The sequence below is a fragment of the Melanotaenia boesemani genome, chromosome 1, assembly GCF_017639745.1.
Source record: "Melanotaenia boesemani isolate fMelBoe1 chromosome 1, fMelBoe1.pri, whole genome shotgun sequence".
Lineage (NCBI taxonomy): Eukaryota > Metazoa > Chordata > Actinopteri > Atheriniformes > Melanotaeniidae > Melanotaenia > Melanotaenia boesemani.
In genome coordinates this window covers 5945296-5961013 of record NC_055682.1, presented here as the reverse complement: position 1 = coordinate 5961013, position 15718 = coordinate 5945296, and the positions used below count along the sequence as shown (strand labels likewise).

The window sequence follows — 15718 nt, the reverse complement described above, 5'->3', positions numbered from 1 at the left end:
GCACACAGCCTCACACAGTCCCCCGTGCATGCAGAGAGCAGCTATGACGTACTAGGATATATAACATGAGACTGGTTCGTTTTTAAAATCAAAACTCAAAGCATGAACCTGTTTTAGGAGAAAGGGAACCTGAAATGACTTCTGTTTGTGGCGCTGCACAGAAAACCAGATCACAATAAATAAACTTGACCTTCTAGTGGAGGCGGCGGGTCCTGGGCGGGGTGCTCTGAATATAATGGTAGGGAAACACCATATTTAAACACTGTTCCACACTTGTGAAACCTCAGCCACACCCTCTGTGAACTATTTATAAAAAACAAGGAGTTGAGCACCTGCTGTATCCAGCATTAGACTCCAGGTACAGCAGGTAAACACCTTTTTCCAGCTTCAAGTTAAGATTCTTTCTCCCTATTCTGCAAACACTCTTCAGATTTCGTATTTTTTAGGTCTAAAGTTTTATTGCAGAGGACCATCATCATGACCCCAGCGTTCTTCTTTCTCCTCTTCCTCTCCATGGCAGCGGCTTCTCTGGTAAGTTTCACTCTATGAACTTAGGGGTGAAGATGTTAAATACTGTCTGAGATAACCATAAAGTCCTTATGTCAGCTTAGTTTTAACTAGTAGAAATAACAACTTGTTTAGGGCTTTGTATTTTTGTGATGACTGTCCTAGTTTTTGAGGGTAAGTGTTTATGAACCTTTGAAGGTAGGAGAATTGTTGCATCCGCCTTTTTGTAAAAAGGTTTTGACTCAACAAGAACTTGATAAAATGGAAGAAAATGTTACAAAAAATGTCAAATTTATTGTGTTTCTGTTACAGGGCGCACTTAATGACACTGGAAATCCAATTAGTAAGTTGAATGATGAACGGATTTCTAGATTCTCAAGTACAAAGTCATCTATCAAGTCATATATCTAATCTGTTTGTGTTTCGTTTTCCTCAGAAGAGTCTAAAGATGTCTCTAAAATCATTGCAAGAGCCAACGTGAACACAAGTAAGACACACATTTCACATAGTCTGACATCTGTGGCTCATCTCATTGTCAGACTTTACAATGAACACATGTAAACTGAGTCTACATATTTACATGTTTATGTAGATATTTATGTACTGTACATACTCACCCTGCCAGGCCATATACTATGCATGTTTATTACTGTACATATTTATTATTCTCTTGTCTAATACTTTGTGTTTATCATTTGATGTGCCACTGCTTAGTGCATCTATACAACACTTTTTCCCCACTGAGGGACTAATAAAGGTTTTCTTCTTCTTATTCTTATGAAAAATGACAAGAAAACTGACATGGACCTGATTATAATCAAATATTTTGATGAACAACCAGCATTTATGTTAATTAATTACTCATTTCTAATATGTGCTGCATAGTTTGTCTATGTTGAAAATGAGGATTTACTGCTGTTATTAAGAATATTTATGTTTTCTCACATCTAACTGATTACTAAGGATTTTAGTAGTAAAAAAACGTACATTAAAATAAAATAAAAAAGACAGTAGACATAATGGTTTATTGCAAGTTTTTTTGTTTTGGTTTGACATTTGGAAATTGTGATTATTCTTACTGACATTGCTGGTTTGTGTGTTTTTTTTGTGCTGCAGACCCGTCCTTGATACATGGTGACATTATGCCAACTAGGAGCAGGAATGCAGTCCCATGCACAGCTGCAGGATGCACATGGCCCAAGACAGGAGCCAATGTCTTCGTGCCTGTCAGCTTCTCCCCTGCCTACAGTAAGCAGTAACATTTGGCTCTTATAAGCCGACCAGTCAAACCGAGTAAAAGTTTAATCACGATGAGACTTTTAAATTAAACAAGGCTTCCAATCTTTGTCCTGTCCATGTTTCAGTGTGTAAGTTTTATCATCATATAGAGGAAATGTGACTCAAATACGTCCCATTAGACAAATATTGCACACTGACATTATTGTTAATAACTTTATCAAATAGCCTTTTAACATTCTGATTTTATTTAAAGCTGCCCTAGAATTTAATTTAGCTTCACATTATTATTGTTGTCTCAAGCTGTTTTATTTGCTTTAAATTCTCTGCTGCTGTTTCACACTTTGTAACATTGTTTGGAAAAATGCTATGTAAGTAAAGTTTTAACAATATTATTAATTTATATAAATTATGAAGGAAAAATTAGAATATAAACATTCTCAATTTTCTTGTTTTTTATGTCACTTAAACAAGCATTTTAAAATTGATTTGAATTTTTGACTGAGTTTAACCTTGCTGGGAAGAATTCATCTCTTCAGCCTGTTTTTTCCCTGCAGGCCCTGCAGATCGCGACATCATCAATAAAACCCTGATGACCTTCCACAAATCCACCTGCATTCGCTTTGTCCAGAAGGCTGCTTCACACTCTGATTACCTCTACTTCTTCTCAGGAAATGGGTAAGAACTCAAACCCCAAAACGCAAACCTCTCTTTTGTTTTATTAATTTACTTCATATGTCTGACAATTTTCGTTTCTTCAAAGCGAAATTATGTTAAAATAAAGTTATGTTGTATTTATGAGAAAACCAGGGACGAGACTAGGATTTAAAGATTAGTTCTCAGGAGATGCCTTACAAAGATGCTCCTTTCAGTCATATAATGATGAGTTTAATTTAACATGAGTTTAATGTAACACTGAAAATAAGTTAATTTTAATGACCTCAAGTTACTTTAATGATACTTTAGACACAAAACTGTGTGGGACATGAAGTTACCATGACCTCATGCTCCTGGTGAGATTTTCTGGTTATAATGATATAAATGCTAAATGTCTGACCAGAACAGCTACATACCTAATCCCACTTTCTATTAGTTATCTAATAGAGAGATAAACAGGTCTGTTCATCTATCCATTTTCTATGCTTTATCCTATTTAGTCTCCCGCACTCACTCTTAGGGTGATATAGAGCCACCAGATAACATACATAATTTTGGATTGTGGGGGAATCATGCAAGTCTAGATAAAAAGGCTCCAGCCAAGTCTGAACCAGGAAACTCCAGAATATTTTAGGGTAGCCCCCTCTAAAATAGGCCTAACACAACCCACTGAGACTTTTCTTTCAGGACTTTTCCGTTTCTATGTATTACTTCCTCCTTCAGTGTTTTCCCTAACATACATGACCATCACAGTAGCCTGCACAGCTAAACACTATCTGCTTGTCTTTGTAGTCATAAAATTGATTCCATATTCTTTGTAGGTTTTTTAAATCTTGATAAGTTATTTGAGGTTTAAGGACATTTAGAGCAACTCTACTGAGTGAAACAGTTTTCATTAGCTTCGTCAAGACTCTCAAAACAAAAACATTCTTATGTCTTCGTGTTTTTCGGAACAGCATTTTGTTTGGCTTTTTTCTGCAAAGGTTTATTTTAAATATATTAGGATAGTTATGAGAACAAAAGTCATATTACAATTCGAAAAAGAAAACAATACGACCCGTTTCTAAACAGCTGCACATTTTCTCTGATCTTGCTCAGGTGTTGGTCCTACCTGGGCCGTCAGGGTGGAAATCAATCTGTCTCCCTACGGAAAAACGGCTGTTTGTACCAGTCCACGGTGCAGCACGAGGTTCTCCACGCTCTGGGCTTCCACCACGAGCAGGTCCGATCTGACAGAGACCAATACATTCAGATCCTCCCCCAGAACATTGAACCAGGTCAACACACACACACACCTACATAAACATGCACACACACACACGAAACCTTATTCTGCATTTCTGGTTTTGCTGATATCTTGTAAAGAGAAAATAAGGGGTTTAGTTCATAAAGTTGTCATAACTGCTAAACTGACATTAATAAGGAGCCCAGAAACCCCAAGAAACCCCAATACTGACTTAGATGTGATGTCTGTTAAAATATAAAATAAAAGGCATCAAAGTTTAAACTTTTTTTCTGTACTTTCTGCACAGGACAAGAACCCAACTTTGAAAAGGTGAAAACTAACAACCTGAGGACTCCCTATGACTTCAACTCTGTCATGCATTACGACAAGTGAGTCTTTGTGTGTGAGTTCATGCATGTTTGCAAAGATCAGCAAAGAGTCTCAACTACAGGCATTTTCGTATTAATATCGGGGATTTTCAATTCAGTCAAACGAGGGCCACAGTCCTGAACGTTTATAATATTTTCCTGCTCCAACACACTTGGATAAAATTAATCAAGTTCTGCACAGTGCCAGGGTGTGTCAGAGCAGGGAATCATCAAAAACCTTCAGGACTGTGGTCCTTATAGAACCCAACTGAACAGTACTGGTTTATTGACTGAGGACTTAGCAGAGACACAGGACGACACAGGTTATTTGTTTAGTGTTTTATGGAAAGTGATTCATCTGGCAAAGCTTGTTGTTTTAGCACTCAATCTGAACACTTTTTTTTTAAATCTTTAAGATATGCCTTCTCAAAAAATGGGCAACCAACCATTGTTGCCAAGTCCAATCCTAACCTCAATTTTGGAACTGCCAGACAAATGAGCGCCAATGACATCGCCCGTGTCAACAGGCTATATGGATGCTGTGAGTAAAAAATGATTAAAAATCATTTTAATATCTCAAACATTTTACTGAACTATGCTGTTTTCAAGAACATAAGAACATTTAGCCATGTTCATTGAGCTTGATGTATTTTTACTCCAACTAGAACTCAGTGGCATGAAGGAGTGGGCCTCCGGAGACCTCAGAGATCCAAATTTGTCCTCTTGCAAGGTTGTAACCTCTGTCCTCTAGCATGTGGATAAATAAATAAATAGTTGATCTGACTTTCTTAGAAGCCTGGATCAAAACAATAATGATAATAATAATTAAACTATTTGTTTTTACCTTAAAAAGTTGCTTAATATTCATTATAGAAGACAGACTGCAGAGCCACCTGCTGGATGAAGATGGTATCACACCTCCAACCTTATAGCCCTCTAGTAACTATTTCTCATTAATTTTTAAGTAACTGTAATAGGATTATTTACAGCTGCTCATCTCTGTATTGCTTTGGTGTTGGTTGAGTCATTCCTTCTTCTTGTCATCTGAAATAAATAAAAATGGGTGCACATTGCCCAAAATGTCAGTGGTCGGAGATGTTAATTTCTTTGTTTAATGTGAAACAAGCAACACAGACACGTTGACTGCTTCATTGTGTCTAGTGGTTATAGATGGATAAAGCGGTACAGATAATAATAATTATTATTATTAGTTCTTTGTCATGACAGTTTGGGGGAGTGGCAGCTTAGTGTGTACAGAGTAGGGATTGGGCCTGGAGAACCTGGGTTCAAGTCTCTGGGCAGGCAACTAAGGTAAAAACCATTTGCAAGGTCCCCAACCCCTAGGACAACTTTTTCTGAGTTTTTCTTTTATACTGTTTAAAAGTTGGACATAAAGAAAAATGATCAATGACTGTTGATAAGCAGGTTAAGACAATCTTGTATTAATTCTGCTTGTATGGAGTCTGTCCTCCTTGTAGCAGAGAGAGAGAGAAGATACAAATCAAATGGGAAGTGATGGTCACTCTGAAGACAGTGAGGAGGTTGAGGAACAGAAAAACAGTGAGAGGCTGAGTTTGCAGAAAAGTGTCTGCCAAATGAACCAGGACTATGGCCAGAAAAGCCATTTTGACATTTAAAGGCTAAACCAAATTGTGTTTATTATCTTTGTCTTATTGGAAAAGTATGTGTGAGAACTATTGATCAAGTCAGCATAGGGGCCCACAAAGATGGGCCCAGAATTTCATGCTACACCCCTGCTGAGCAGTATAGAAAGTGGAATATTAGACGATCTGTTAATTTCTCCTGCATCCTTCCTCCCTTGATTCATAAACTTTGTGGTTGTAACACAGTCAGTGAAATGAACAACTTCAGTTTTTGCAGGGGGGAGAAGTAGCAGCTGGTTTTGTTTCGAGCTTGGAGGTTTTGCTACTCTCACTGCTTCCATACAAAAGTAAACTGCTGAAAGTTCTTTAATAAAATAATAAACTGAAATGTATTCATCACATTGCAAATGCTCCATCCGTATTTTTATATAGCGCTTTGCTGGACCTGGAATGATACCCAAAGCACTTTACATTGTACATCACATTCACACTGATGGGTGATACAAGGCTCTCAACCAGGGGTTGGGGGTTCAGTGTCTTGCCCAAGGACACCTCGACATGACAGAGGATTGAAGCGGCAACCCTCGGGTTACAAGACGACCGCTCTACCTTGCTAAGCCACGCCACCCCGAAGTATGTGAACAGCCAGAGGAGAAATTGTTCTTTGTCGTAATGTTGATGAAATGAAAATCATCTGAATGTGAGAACATGTATGAACTTTCAAAGGAAGAGTTACGTGACAAAATAACTTCAGTGCACTGTGTTGCTCTTTCCTACTTCCTGGTTCCTTAACCAATCATATGCGACTCCCCACGGTGTTTGGTGTTTTATTTCGGCAAAAGAGCAGCAGAGTGCAGGTATGGAAGCTAATAAAAAAAAGCGGACCAGAAATAGTTTCAGAAAAACCCCAAAAGCCTCGGCATCCTGCTAAAAAAGCAAATGACCAAAAAATGAATAAAATGAGGATCAATATTAAAGAATCTTGTGTAAGGTGGAGAAGTCTGAGAGACCAAATTGATTTCAAGATGGATGCAGAGCTGGCAAAGTAGGTAAGTACCGGAATTTTGCTTAAATTAACCAAAAAGTTTATCTTGATTTACAAAGATTTTGGTCAAATTTATTTCTCGGCACTCATTAAATTAATTTGTGTGACTGTATGGATATATTAGTTGAGGAAATTTGTGGCCTATTAAGTTTCAACAACAAATGTAATGATGTTTTGTTCAAGTGAATAGTGTGTTTGTTCTTATGAACTTATGAAATTACTATCAAATTAGTTTAAGTGAGACTAAGTGGCATTTGTTGATTAATGAAGCTTTTGTTTACACTCTATTTTATGCTAACGTAAATTAGCGCATGACATTAGCGCTAGCATTGCAAAGCATAGCAACTTACTGTGTGTGAATCATATTTGCTCGTCATCATGATGTTTGCTGATGCTATGTTCTCTGTCCTCCATAGACTGTATATAAAAGAGCTGTTCTCTCACAAACCGGCAACCTGCACAAAACTCTTTGAGGGGGGGTGGAAACGCTCTCTCTCTTTCGACTACAGTTCTGAAACACTAGGTGTCAATGCTACTTATTTTACCTTTAAATTTGTAGACAGAGAACCATGAACGGTCACACATGGACATAAATAATACAGCTGTTGCAGCTGTCACCTGTGCAACCAGTTACTCATGTATGCAAATTACCATGTCTCATCACCTACCTGTGATCCGCTGCCCTCCATCACACCTTCCTCACCTGCTCCCTGGTTTGCACCCTCTGGACCAATAGCTGCTACTGCTTCCTCACTCCATACATAAAAGGGCTCATCCCTTCATCCAGTGGCAGCTGTGTTCCTGCTGACAGTGCCCTCTTGGTAGAGACTCTGAGTTTGGTGTGGTTTGTGCATTGCATTGTGTTTGACCTCTCTAGTCCAGTGTTAAGCCTGTAAGGCTATTGCTTTAGGTTTTATGTAATTTTATGTTTATATTTACTTGCTTGTGATTTCCCAATAAACTGTTCAGAAATGAGGGTGGATAAACAGATGGTGTCATATATGTGTGTCATATATAAAGGGGTGATTTAACACATAGCAGAAACAAAAGTGAAAATATGATGAAAATATACATATTTAGTCTGCAAGGGAGTGTAATGAAGAAATACAGTGCTTCTTCAAGTTTTAAACATGTCTACAAAAAGGAGAAAACAAGACTTTTATGGTTTCGACAGAAACCTCAATCGTTTCACCAAATTCCTCATTTCTGCTGGTCTTGTATGAAGAGGATTTGTTTACCTATAACCCCAGAAACAATTTAGATAACATAACATATTGTAAATAGACTGTTTCTGTCTTACATCTAAGCAACACAGACTGAATTATTGGTCCTGTGTTTTTCATATTTTTCCTCCATCAGTTCTCCAAACTGAGAAGCCTTTTTGCTCTTTAAAACAAATGAAATGGTGGAATAAATTTAGTTTCACAGCATCGATTCTATGAACGAAAAATAAATCAAAGTCATAGCAATTTAATAACTAGCAATTTGATACCATTTAAAACACCTGTCAACTTGACCTGGTCAGTTTAAACCAGGAGATGAAGTCCGAAACAATATGTTATCAAAGGACAATAATAAAAACCATTTAGCAGAATGCTTTTGTATGCTTTTTTGATGCACTGGTGGATGAGGAAGGGAAACCTTGGATTTAATTCTGTGTGGGACACAGAGTCAGTGAAGAGATTTCAGAATGGGGGTGATATGATCATATTTGAGAGCCCTCATCAGGATCCAGGCAGCGCTGTTCCGGATGTACTGCTGTTTCTGGATGCTCTTGTCAAAGATTCCAATAAGAAGTCCATTACAGCAGTCCAAACTGGAGGAGACAAAGGCATGGGCAAGCTTCTCTGCATCTGCCAGTGATGATCCTGGGATGGTAGAAAGAAGTCTTGCAGAGGTGTTTGTCAAAGGTGAGTTTAGGTTCTTTAAAGGACTAGCTCTTGCAATCCCTAATGTTAGCACTGATTCTAGTTTGGCAGTTCTTGTTGGCTGCAAAAGGCTTTACCAGCGGGACACATAGTCAGTTGTGTACCTTAGCATCATGGGGTGTTTCGGCCATTTGTCACAATACACACTCTGCTGAGGAAGCCCCACCACATGTTGATCATGCCTGGGTGTGTGTCCCATTGTTAGTTATTCTCTCTATCAGCCCAGGTGGTGTCATTTCTCTTTAGCCACAACCAATGGCTCGTCCTCTCAGGAGTGTTAAGCCTGGTACACACATAACGATTTTTGGGCTGTTTTTATCCCAATTTTGCATCTTCCTGACCTCGGACGGCAAACGCCCGATCATCGTGAGATTTCTCTGTCCAATCATCATTTAGTCTGTGGTGTTATGAGCCACTTTGTCCCGATTATCCGCTCTGAAACGGGTCGTAGCCGACAATTGGGAACATTGAACGTGTTTAATATTTCAGTGCCGATTTCTGAAGAACGCCGACGACTCGTGTATTCTGACTGTGTGGATGGTGATGTGGTACGGAATGTAGCCAATCAGAGAGCGAGCTGGCTGGGAAACAAGGAAGTAAATAAAGTCCATGTTCACGCCATCTCCAGTCTGTTATTTTTTCAGTTCTGGCTTTTTCTGTTAACAATAGTCCCAAGACCACCTTCACTGCCTCGTCCTGTATGTTCTCTTCCATGCTGTGTGCTGTGTTTTCCGATTGTCACCATGTTTCTTCTTTGCCGGTTGTTGTTATGGTTCTTCTTCTTCGTTTTTTGCCGGTTATTGCAATGGTTCTTCTTCTACGTTTCGACGTTTGTCTGGCACGGAGGACTAAATTGTAGATGAGCTGCGGGACAGCATCTTTATGTGTGTGTTTTTCTGTGATTACATTTTGTGAGCACACCACACACAGTACGATCAAAACTGATTTCTTTATCTTCACGTGTGAGGTCTCTACCAGATAAAAAATCTCATAAGATTAAAAAAAGCCTTATGTGTGTACCAGGCCATAGCCAGCTCTTTGATGGCTTTTCTGAGAGCCTGTCCACTGACTCCGACCTCCCTAAGAAGTTTAGTTGTTGAGCTGGCAACAAATCCCCTACACCCCACCTCCACCGGGCACATCCTTATCTTCCAGCCTCTATCCTTTGCCTCAGCTGCCAAGTTGTAGTAGTGCAGCTTCTTCCGCTCATACGCTTCTTCGATGGCATCCTCCCAGGGGACTGTCAGCTCTATGATGTAGGCAAGCTGGCAGCACTTTGAGCCGCAGATTTTTGAGAGATGGCAGCACATCATAAGTAGCACGGATGATGAAGCTCAGCCTGTTAGATTTCATGCCCCAGATTTCGTTCCACAAATTTCTTCTTCTCCACACCCTCCCACCTCATCCATCGGCCCTGTTTGGCTTGTACTATGGCTTTGGAATATCTGGCTGCTTCCACCTGTCGGTGCATCTCCTCTACTACCATGGTTTGTCGTTCGGTTGCAGATGCCTTTTGCTAAAGAGGTGTTACAGCTCCAAGGCCAAAGCCCCCTCTGCCTTGTTGGATGTGGCCCACTACGTCACGATGGAGAAGAGCAGATTCTGTCTGTAGCACAGCTGTGGCTGGGCCCACTTCCTCTCTGTAACTAGAGCAGGAGCGACGCCTCTCACCACAGGGTCCCGAGAGTCAGTGAGGGTCATTTCCAGCCCCACCTTGGCACATTTGAATTCTTTGGCCAGACTAGAGAGTGGTAACGACAGGGCTCTATCGCTATATAGTTCAATGCTGCTGAGGCATTTAGGAAGACTGAGCCACTTCCTCACATAAGAGTTTACCAGAATTTCAAGTCGATTGGCATGGCTAACTGAGACTTCATACATGGTCAATGGCAACAAGAGTCTCGGCAACAGCCCAAACTGGTAAAATATCCATTTTAACACCCAGGTTAGTGACTGATGTGGAAAGGGGGATGTTTTGGTCAGAGAAGGTTATGGTGATGTGGAAGAGCAGAGGTGATGTGGTATGCCAACAGGGATGGCTTCTGTCTTGGACCTGTTCCATTAGAGAAAGTAGAGCTTCATCCACAATCACACCAAAGGACAAACAGACAACTATTACCACAGCAGAAGCCCACATTCATCTACCACCAAAAAGACACTGGATTTGGCTTCGTGGGAGGAAAAGACATTTACTGTTAAAGAATCATGGCAACACTGAAGTTCATCAATAACACCTTGACGGAGACCAGGACTTGTGGAAAAATGTGTTTAGGACAGATTAATCTACAATGTAACTATTAGGGTGCAGAAATATGGAATATGTTTGAAGTAAATGAAATTATCTTTTTAAAATGGTGTTTTTTGGTTAACACTAAAGCAGGTGTGCCTTAGTCTGGTCTTCAAGATCTACTGTCCTTCTCCAACACACCAACACGTCTTACTTTGATCCTGGTTGTTCAAAGCAACATTGGATGGGATTACTTTGTTACAAATACAGACTTTCCAGGATTACCAAATTCAGATAAAAAGTGCTCTAAATGCGAATAAATTTTACAATATAACATATATGAAAAATAACAGGCACATTACTATGGGGTCACTGTAAGATTTTATTTGAATAGATATTGATACCTTGCAGCAGACGTTACAGACGTGTTCCACTGCGTTCGAATGCTTGCCGCCGCCATATTGAGTACCTGCGCTGAGTACCTGAACCACACAGGTAGTCGGAAATGCGGTCAAAATGCTGTGCAGTTGGGTGTGACAAAAAGAAAGGAGACCGAGATATAGCTTTTTATTGATTACCAAAGGAAGAAGAACGTCGTCAGAGATGACTTTCAGCTATCAGGAGGGTTAACTGGACGCCGACTGCAAGTAGCCGTCTGTGCAGTGTACATTTCATATTAGGTGAGTTTCAATGCAAGCTAGGAGAGCTAGCTTTAGCTAGCGGGGTTTGATGAACAAACTTTTTAGAGAAGTAAGTGATTAGATTAAATCCGGACGCTTCTCTGCAGTCTGTGCTGTCTTAATAATAACTGACAATCGGTAAAACAGCAGCGGATATTTTAATCGGTTTCCCTATTGTTTTATTTATGGCCAAGTCTGTGCACTAGCAGCATTTACAGAAACTGAAAACTGTAAATCAATGCATTTGTGGCACAAAGGGTCTAATCGGATTTAAAGAGCAACTGGCAGGTTAAGAGCATGATTAATGGTTTGGATTATGCATATTTTATAGTTAATATCTATTTAGTTTTTGTTGAAGTCCGTGAATAAGAAAATAAAGAAATCGGTTATGGACTATTAAAAACTGCTCAAATGACTGTAAAAATCTGTTTTGCCGGAAGTGACGTCACGTAAGGGACTCTGTTATGTACGTTATTGCTAACACAACAGTTATGGCTAACACAACGGAACGGAATGGGCGTGAGATTATGGAGGAAGAAGAAGATAATTTTATTTTTAGAAGTGAAGGACCGGATCCATACAGTTTTGAACCTGAAGCTACAAACAGAGTCACTGACAACCAGCAAAGGAGATCGTTGACGGGAAACAGGCAGCAGATTCAGTCATGGGCAGCTGAAAACATCTGGAGGATTAATCAAACAGCATGGTAAGTGATACAAATGTTTCGTAAATTTTCTTCCACATTAGCCTTCTGAATTGGGCAAGTAATACCTGGTTATGCTGCAGACCAGTGAAAAAATACAGTGTTTGCAATAGCAAATAGATTTTAAAGCCTTTTACTTACTGCAGCCGATAGGAAGACATCCCTGTCCTGCCCCGCCCCGACAGGTTTGTTTTAAAAATCACGTTTCGCCACAAAAAAAACAACTTCAAGCTGCTACTATGTCACTAGCGATTCGTGACAAAACATTGGTTAAATAAAATAGTTCTGTGGCAGATAATGCCTATAAAAGCTGTGCAATGGCTACCCCGTTCACACAGTTGTAGACAGAAAAGCGCTGTTCTAATCAAATCATCTGATGATACGTAGGCTAGTGCCCAAAGTAGCCTCGCTAAGGCTCCATCATCTAATCCACGTCGGGTAGCCTAATTAACAGCGCAAAACAGTCATTTTAGACTATAAACAACTTTCTGAATTGTGTTGATTGATCAAGGAATACCAGAGTTATAATCTTTTTTCTGAAGTTGGTCAGACTGGATGTGCGTGTAGTGCGCAAAAAAAGCCCACGCTGTTCTAAACTCATAAATACCTCATAGAATGTACGTGCTGTAATGTCTTAGTTTTACCAGCACTCTCTAAACTTAGAAGCAGACTATTTCAATGCGGTATTTAAATACGCTTAAAAAAAAAAAAAAAAAAAAAAACTGGAAGAAAATTTGTTGCGCCAGGATGCTAGTTCCATGACGAAGGATGGATCTGCGCACTGGCTGAGCAGATCCATCGCTTGTTTTTTTTTGTTTTGTTTTTTTCGCTAAACTTACCTTTTTTTCTAATCCAACACTTGGTCTCAGCTTTTTCAGGATGTGTATAATTTTGCACTTTTTTCCCAATGATAAATAAAGCCTGATTCTGAGGTTTAAAGATATTGTTAAAACAGAAAAACTATTTTTAAAACTGGATTGTAAACCCTTCTGAATAATGGTCATTCCACATATGATGCCATGTGCACTGCAGTCTTAACACTTTATCCCCCAAACAACAGAGCCCACAACTCTCACCCACAATTGGTAATCCCTCTTCCCCCTATATTCAGCAAGGCCAGTGACAACAGAAAAAAGGGCATCTCAGCTTTATGTATTACATGAAATGTTTCAGCATGTTATAAGCAGCTATGACTACGGATGAAATATAAACATTTAATTTTTAAAGCCTGTATGTAAAAGTAAAAAAAATAAAAATCTTTACATGGTTGAACATATATTTACAACACTGTATCTACACTTAACAACAGAAATTCTTTAACAGCATGTTATCTAATTACAGGTGTTTATGTGGACACTGTCAGCCCATGAGCAGTGCGGAGGAGAGCATATGCTGCAGGGAGATTCCTGCAATTTGGAGCCTCGTCGAAGACCTCCATCCACAACCCGAAGGCATTACTTGTGTGGGACAGCATCCTGGGTTCTCTGCATGCTGTTTGAACCCCTGGGTGCTTCAGGTGGCCTACAGCGCTTTCAAGCAGGAACATGGTCCACTTGATCTGACCCAAAATGAACAGTTCAGGTATACTGCCTACAGGCAGATGGTACGCTAGGCACATGGAGTGCTTGGACGACATGTGAGGAAACCTCTTCCAGCATGTGTTGTCTCAGCAATCCGGTTAGCTTTCCCTGATGAACATGGTGTCTACCAAGGTTTCAGATGGCCTGACCTGTAACACATACAAGACATGTCTTCCTATTCTGTAAATTGTAATAATAAATAAAATATTTTGCTTCCATCTCAATGTCATCTTTCTGTTATGATCATCTTCCTGGATTTATTTAATAAGTTCTAATTATTAGAAGCAAAACATCTTATTTAAACTTGTTGCTAGAAGTAAATAAAGCTCAATTAATTTACACAGTCATACAGGAATTACAAAGAGAGAATAGAGATAGAAAATACACTCTGAAATACACAGGCACATATTAGATGGTCCAGAATCTTATGGATTATATAATTCTGCGGGAAAATAGATGGCCATTATTTGAAGAAAATGTGCGCGATGCCTTCAATTATTTACCATATGATGGCTCCTTCTTTACTGGACGCACAGTGAATCCACCTTTGCAAACGGGATTAAATATGTTGAAACTGTCCTCAATAATAAGTAGTAAAAAGGGGACAATTCCGTTTTATAAGAAAAGGTTATAAACAGGTTAAAAAACAGAGAGAAAAACTTACTCTGCTCGTCTCCCGTTTCCGATGGGCGGCCCGCGGCTTCCCCGGTGAAGGCAGACGTGATGGGGCACCTGCTGCTGCTAGCATGCTAGCCGTAGCATGAACAGTGGGAACTGCATCAGACCTTAAACGCACTGACCTCATGGTCTTGTACCCCATCTTAAACGCAGTTAGGTCACTAGGCATATAGTCCGTTTCCACAAAGTGTGCGCTGCAAATGACGGAGTTTTTGGGATGAACGGACTTGAAAGTGAAGTCTTGGCGCCTAGCCTGGACAAACCTGACCCAGGAGCGAAAGGTGGGGCTCTTCTTGTTAGGGAAACTGTGGACACGATGTCCAGAGAGACTTGAATTTGTGCAGGATGCACAAACACAAGTATTCACCATGGTGATGTTCCAGAAATCTTTAGTTTTACTATTAGAAGTCTGGAGTAAAAAACACAGCCGATGCCTACGATAAACTGAGCTGATAGCCGCTGGCGTATGGGCTCGTTTACCTTACATGACGTCACGTATCACGTGACAGGAAAAGTTATGTTTTTTAAAGCACTGGATCGCAGACGAGCTGAATTAAGTGCAATTACAAAAAATGAAATTTTAAGAAGCTTTTATTTATGCCACAGTGTCTCTCGGACTTTTTCAAAACGTCATATTGTGGAAAATTCAACCTGAAAGATGCTCTTTAATTTAAAATTGCATGCGTAACCGACGCAGAAGACGGACGAAACTGTCCGTCCATCTGTGTATCTGTCTTCTGTATCGAGCATAAAAGCTACCAGCAGGTAACACACATGTAGTGGTGACCAGAAAGTTAGCGACCAACACTTTAGATGGAAATGCCACAAACATAACAATCAGGCCAAAAACAAAACGTTTAATCTCCACTGGCAGTTTGTTCCATTTTTTTGCAGCATAACAGCTAAATGCTGCTTCTCCATGTTTAGTCTGGACTCTGGTCTGGACTAGTTGACCAGAGTCTTTTGATCTAAGAGCTCTGCTAGGTTTATATTCTCTGAACATATCACAGATGTATTCTGGGCCTAAACGATTCTGGGATTTGTAAACAAGCAGAAGGGTTTTAAAATCTATTCTGTGACTGACTGGAAGCCAGTGTAAAGATTTCAAAACTGGTGTGATGTGTTCAGATCTCTTAGTCCTGGTTAAAACTCTAGCAGCAGCGTTCTGGATGAGCTGCAAATGTATAATGCTCTTTTTATGAAGTCCTGTTAAAAGACCAGTTCAGTAATCCAGTCTACTGGAGATGAATGCATGGATGAGTTTCTCTTGGTCTTTCTGG

General features: G+C 39.8%; 1 protein-coding gene across 2 annotated transcripts; it reads left to right on the top strand.

Annotated features, from left to right (window-relative positions):
- Positions 1–313: 313 nt before the first annotated feature.
- On the top strand, positions 314–5078 carry LOC121642653 (high choriolytic enzyme 1-like). Of its 2 annotated transcripts, XM_041989441.1 has the most exons (10): positions 317–367; positions 447–531; positions 820–850; positions 944–994; positions 1624–1755; positions 2301–2421; positions 3499–3677; positions 3933–4014; positions 4410–4534; positions 4659–5078. In XM_041989441.1, coding segments are annotated over exons 2-10 (777 nt in total). In that variant the 5' UTR covers positions 317–367; positions 447–477; the 3' UTR covers positions 4661–5078. The 2 variants fall into 2 exon arrangements, with proteins under 2 accessions (XP_041845364.1, XP_041845375.1); XM_041989430.1 differs by lacking the exon at positions 4659–5078 and having other exon boundaries at positions 314–367; positions 4410–4542.
- The last annotated feature ends 10640 nt before the right edge of the window (positions 5079–15718 follow it).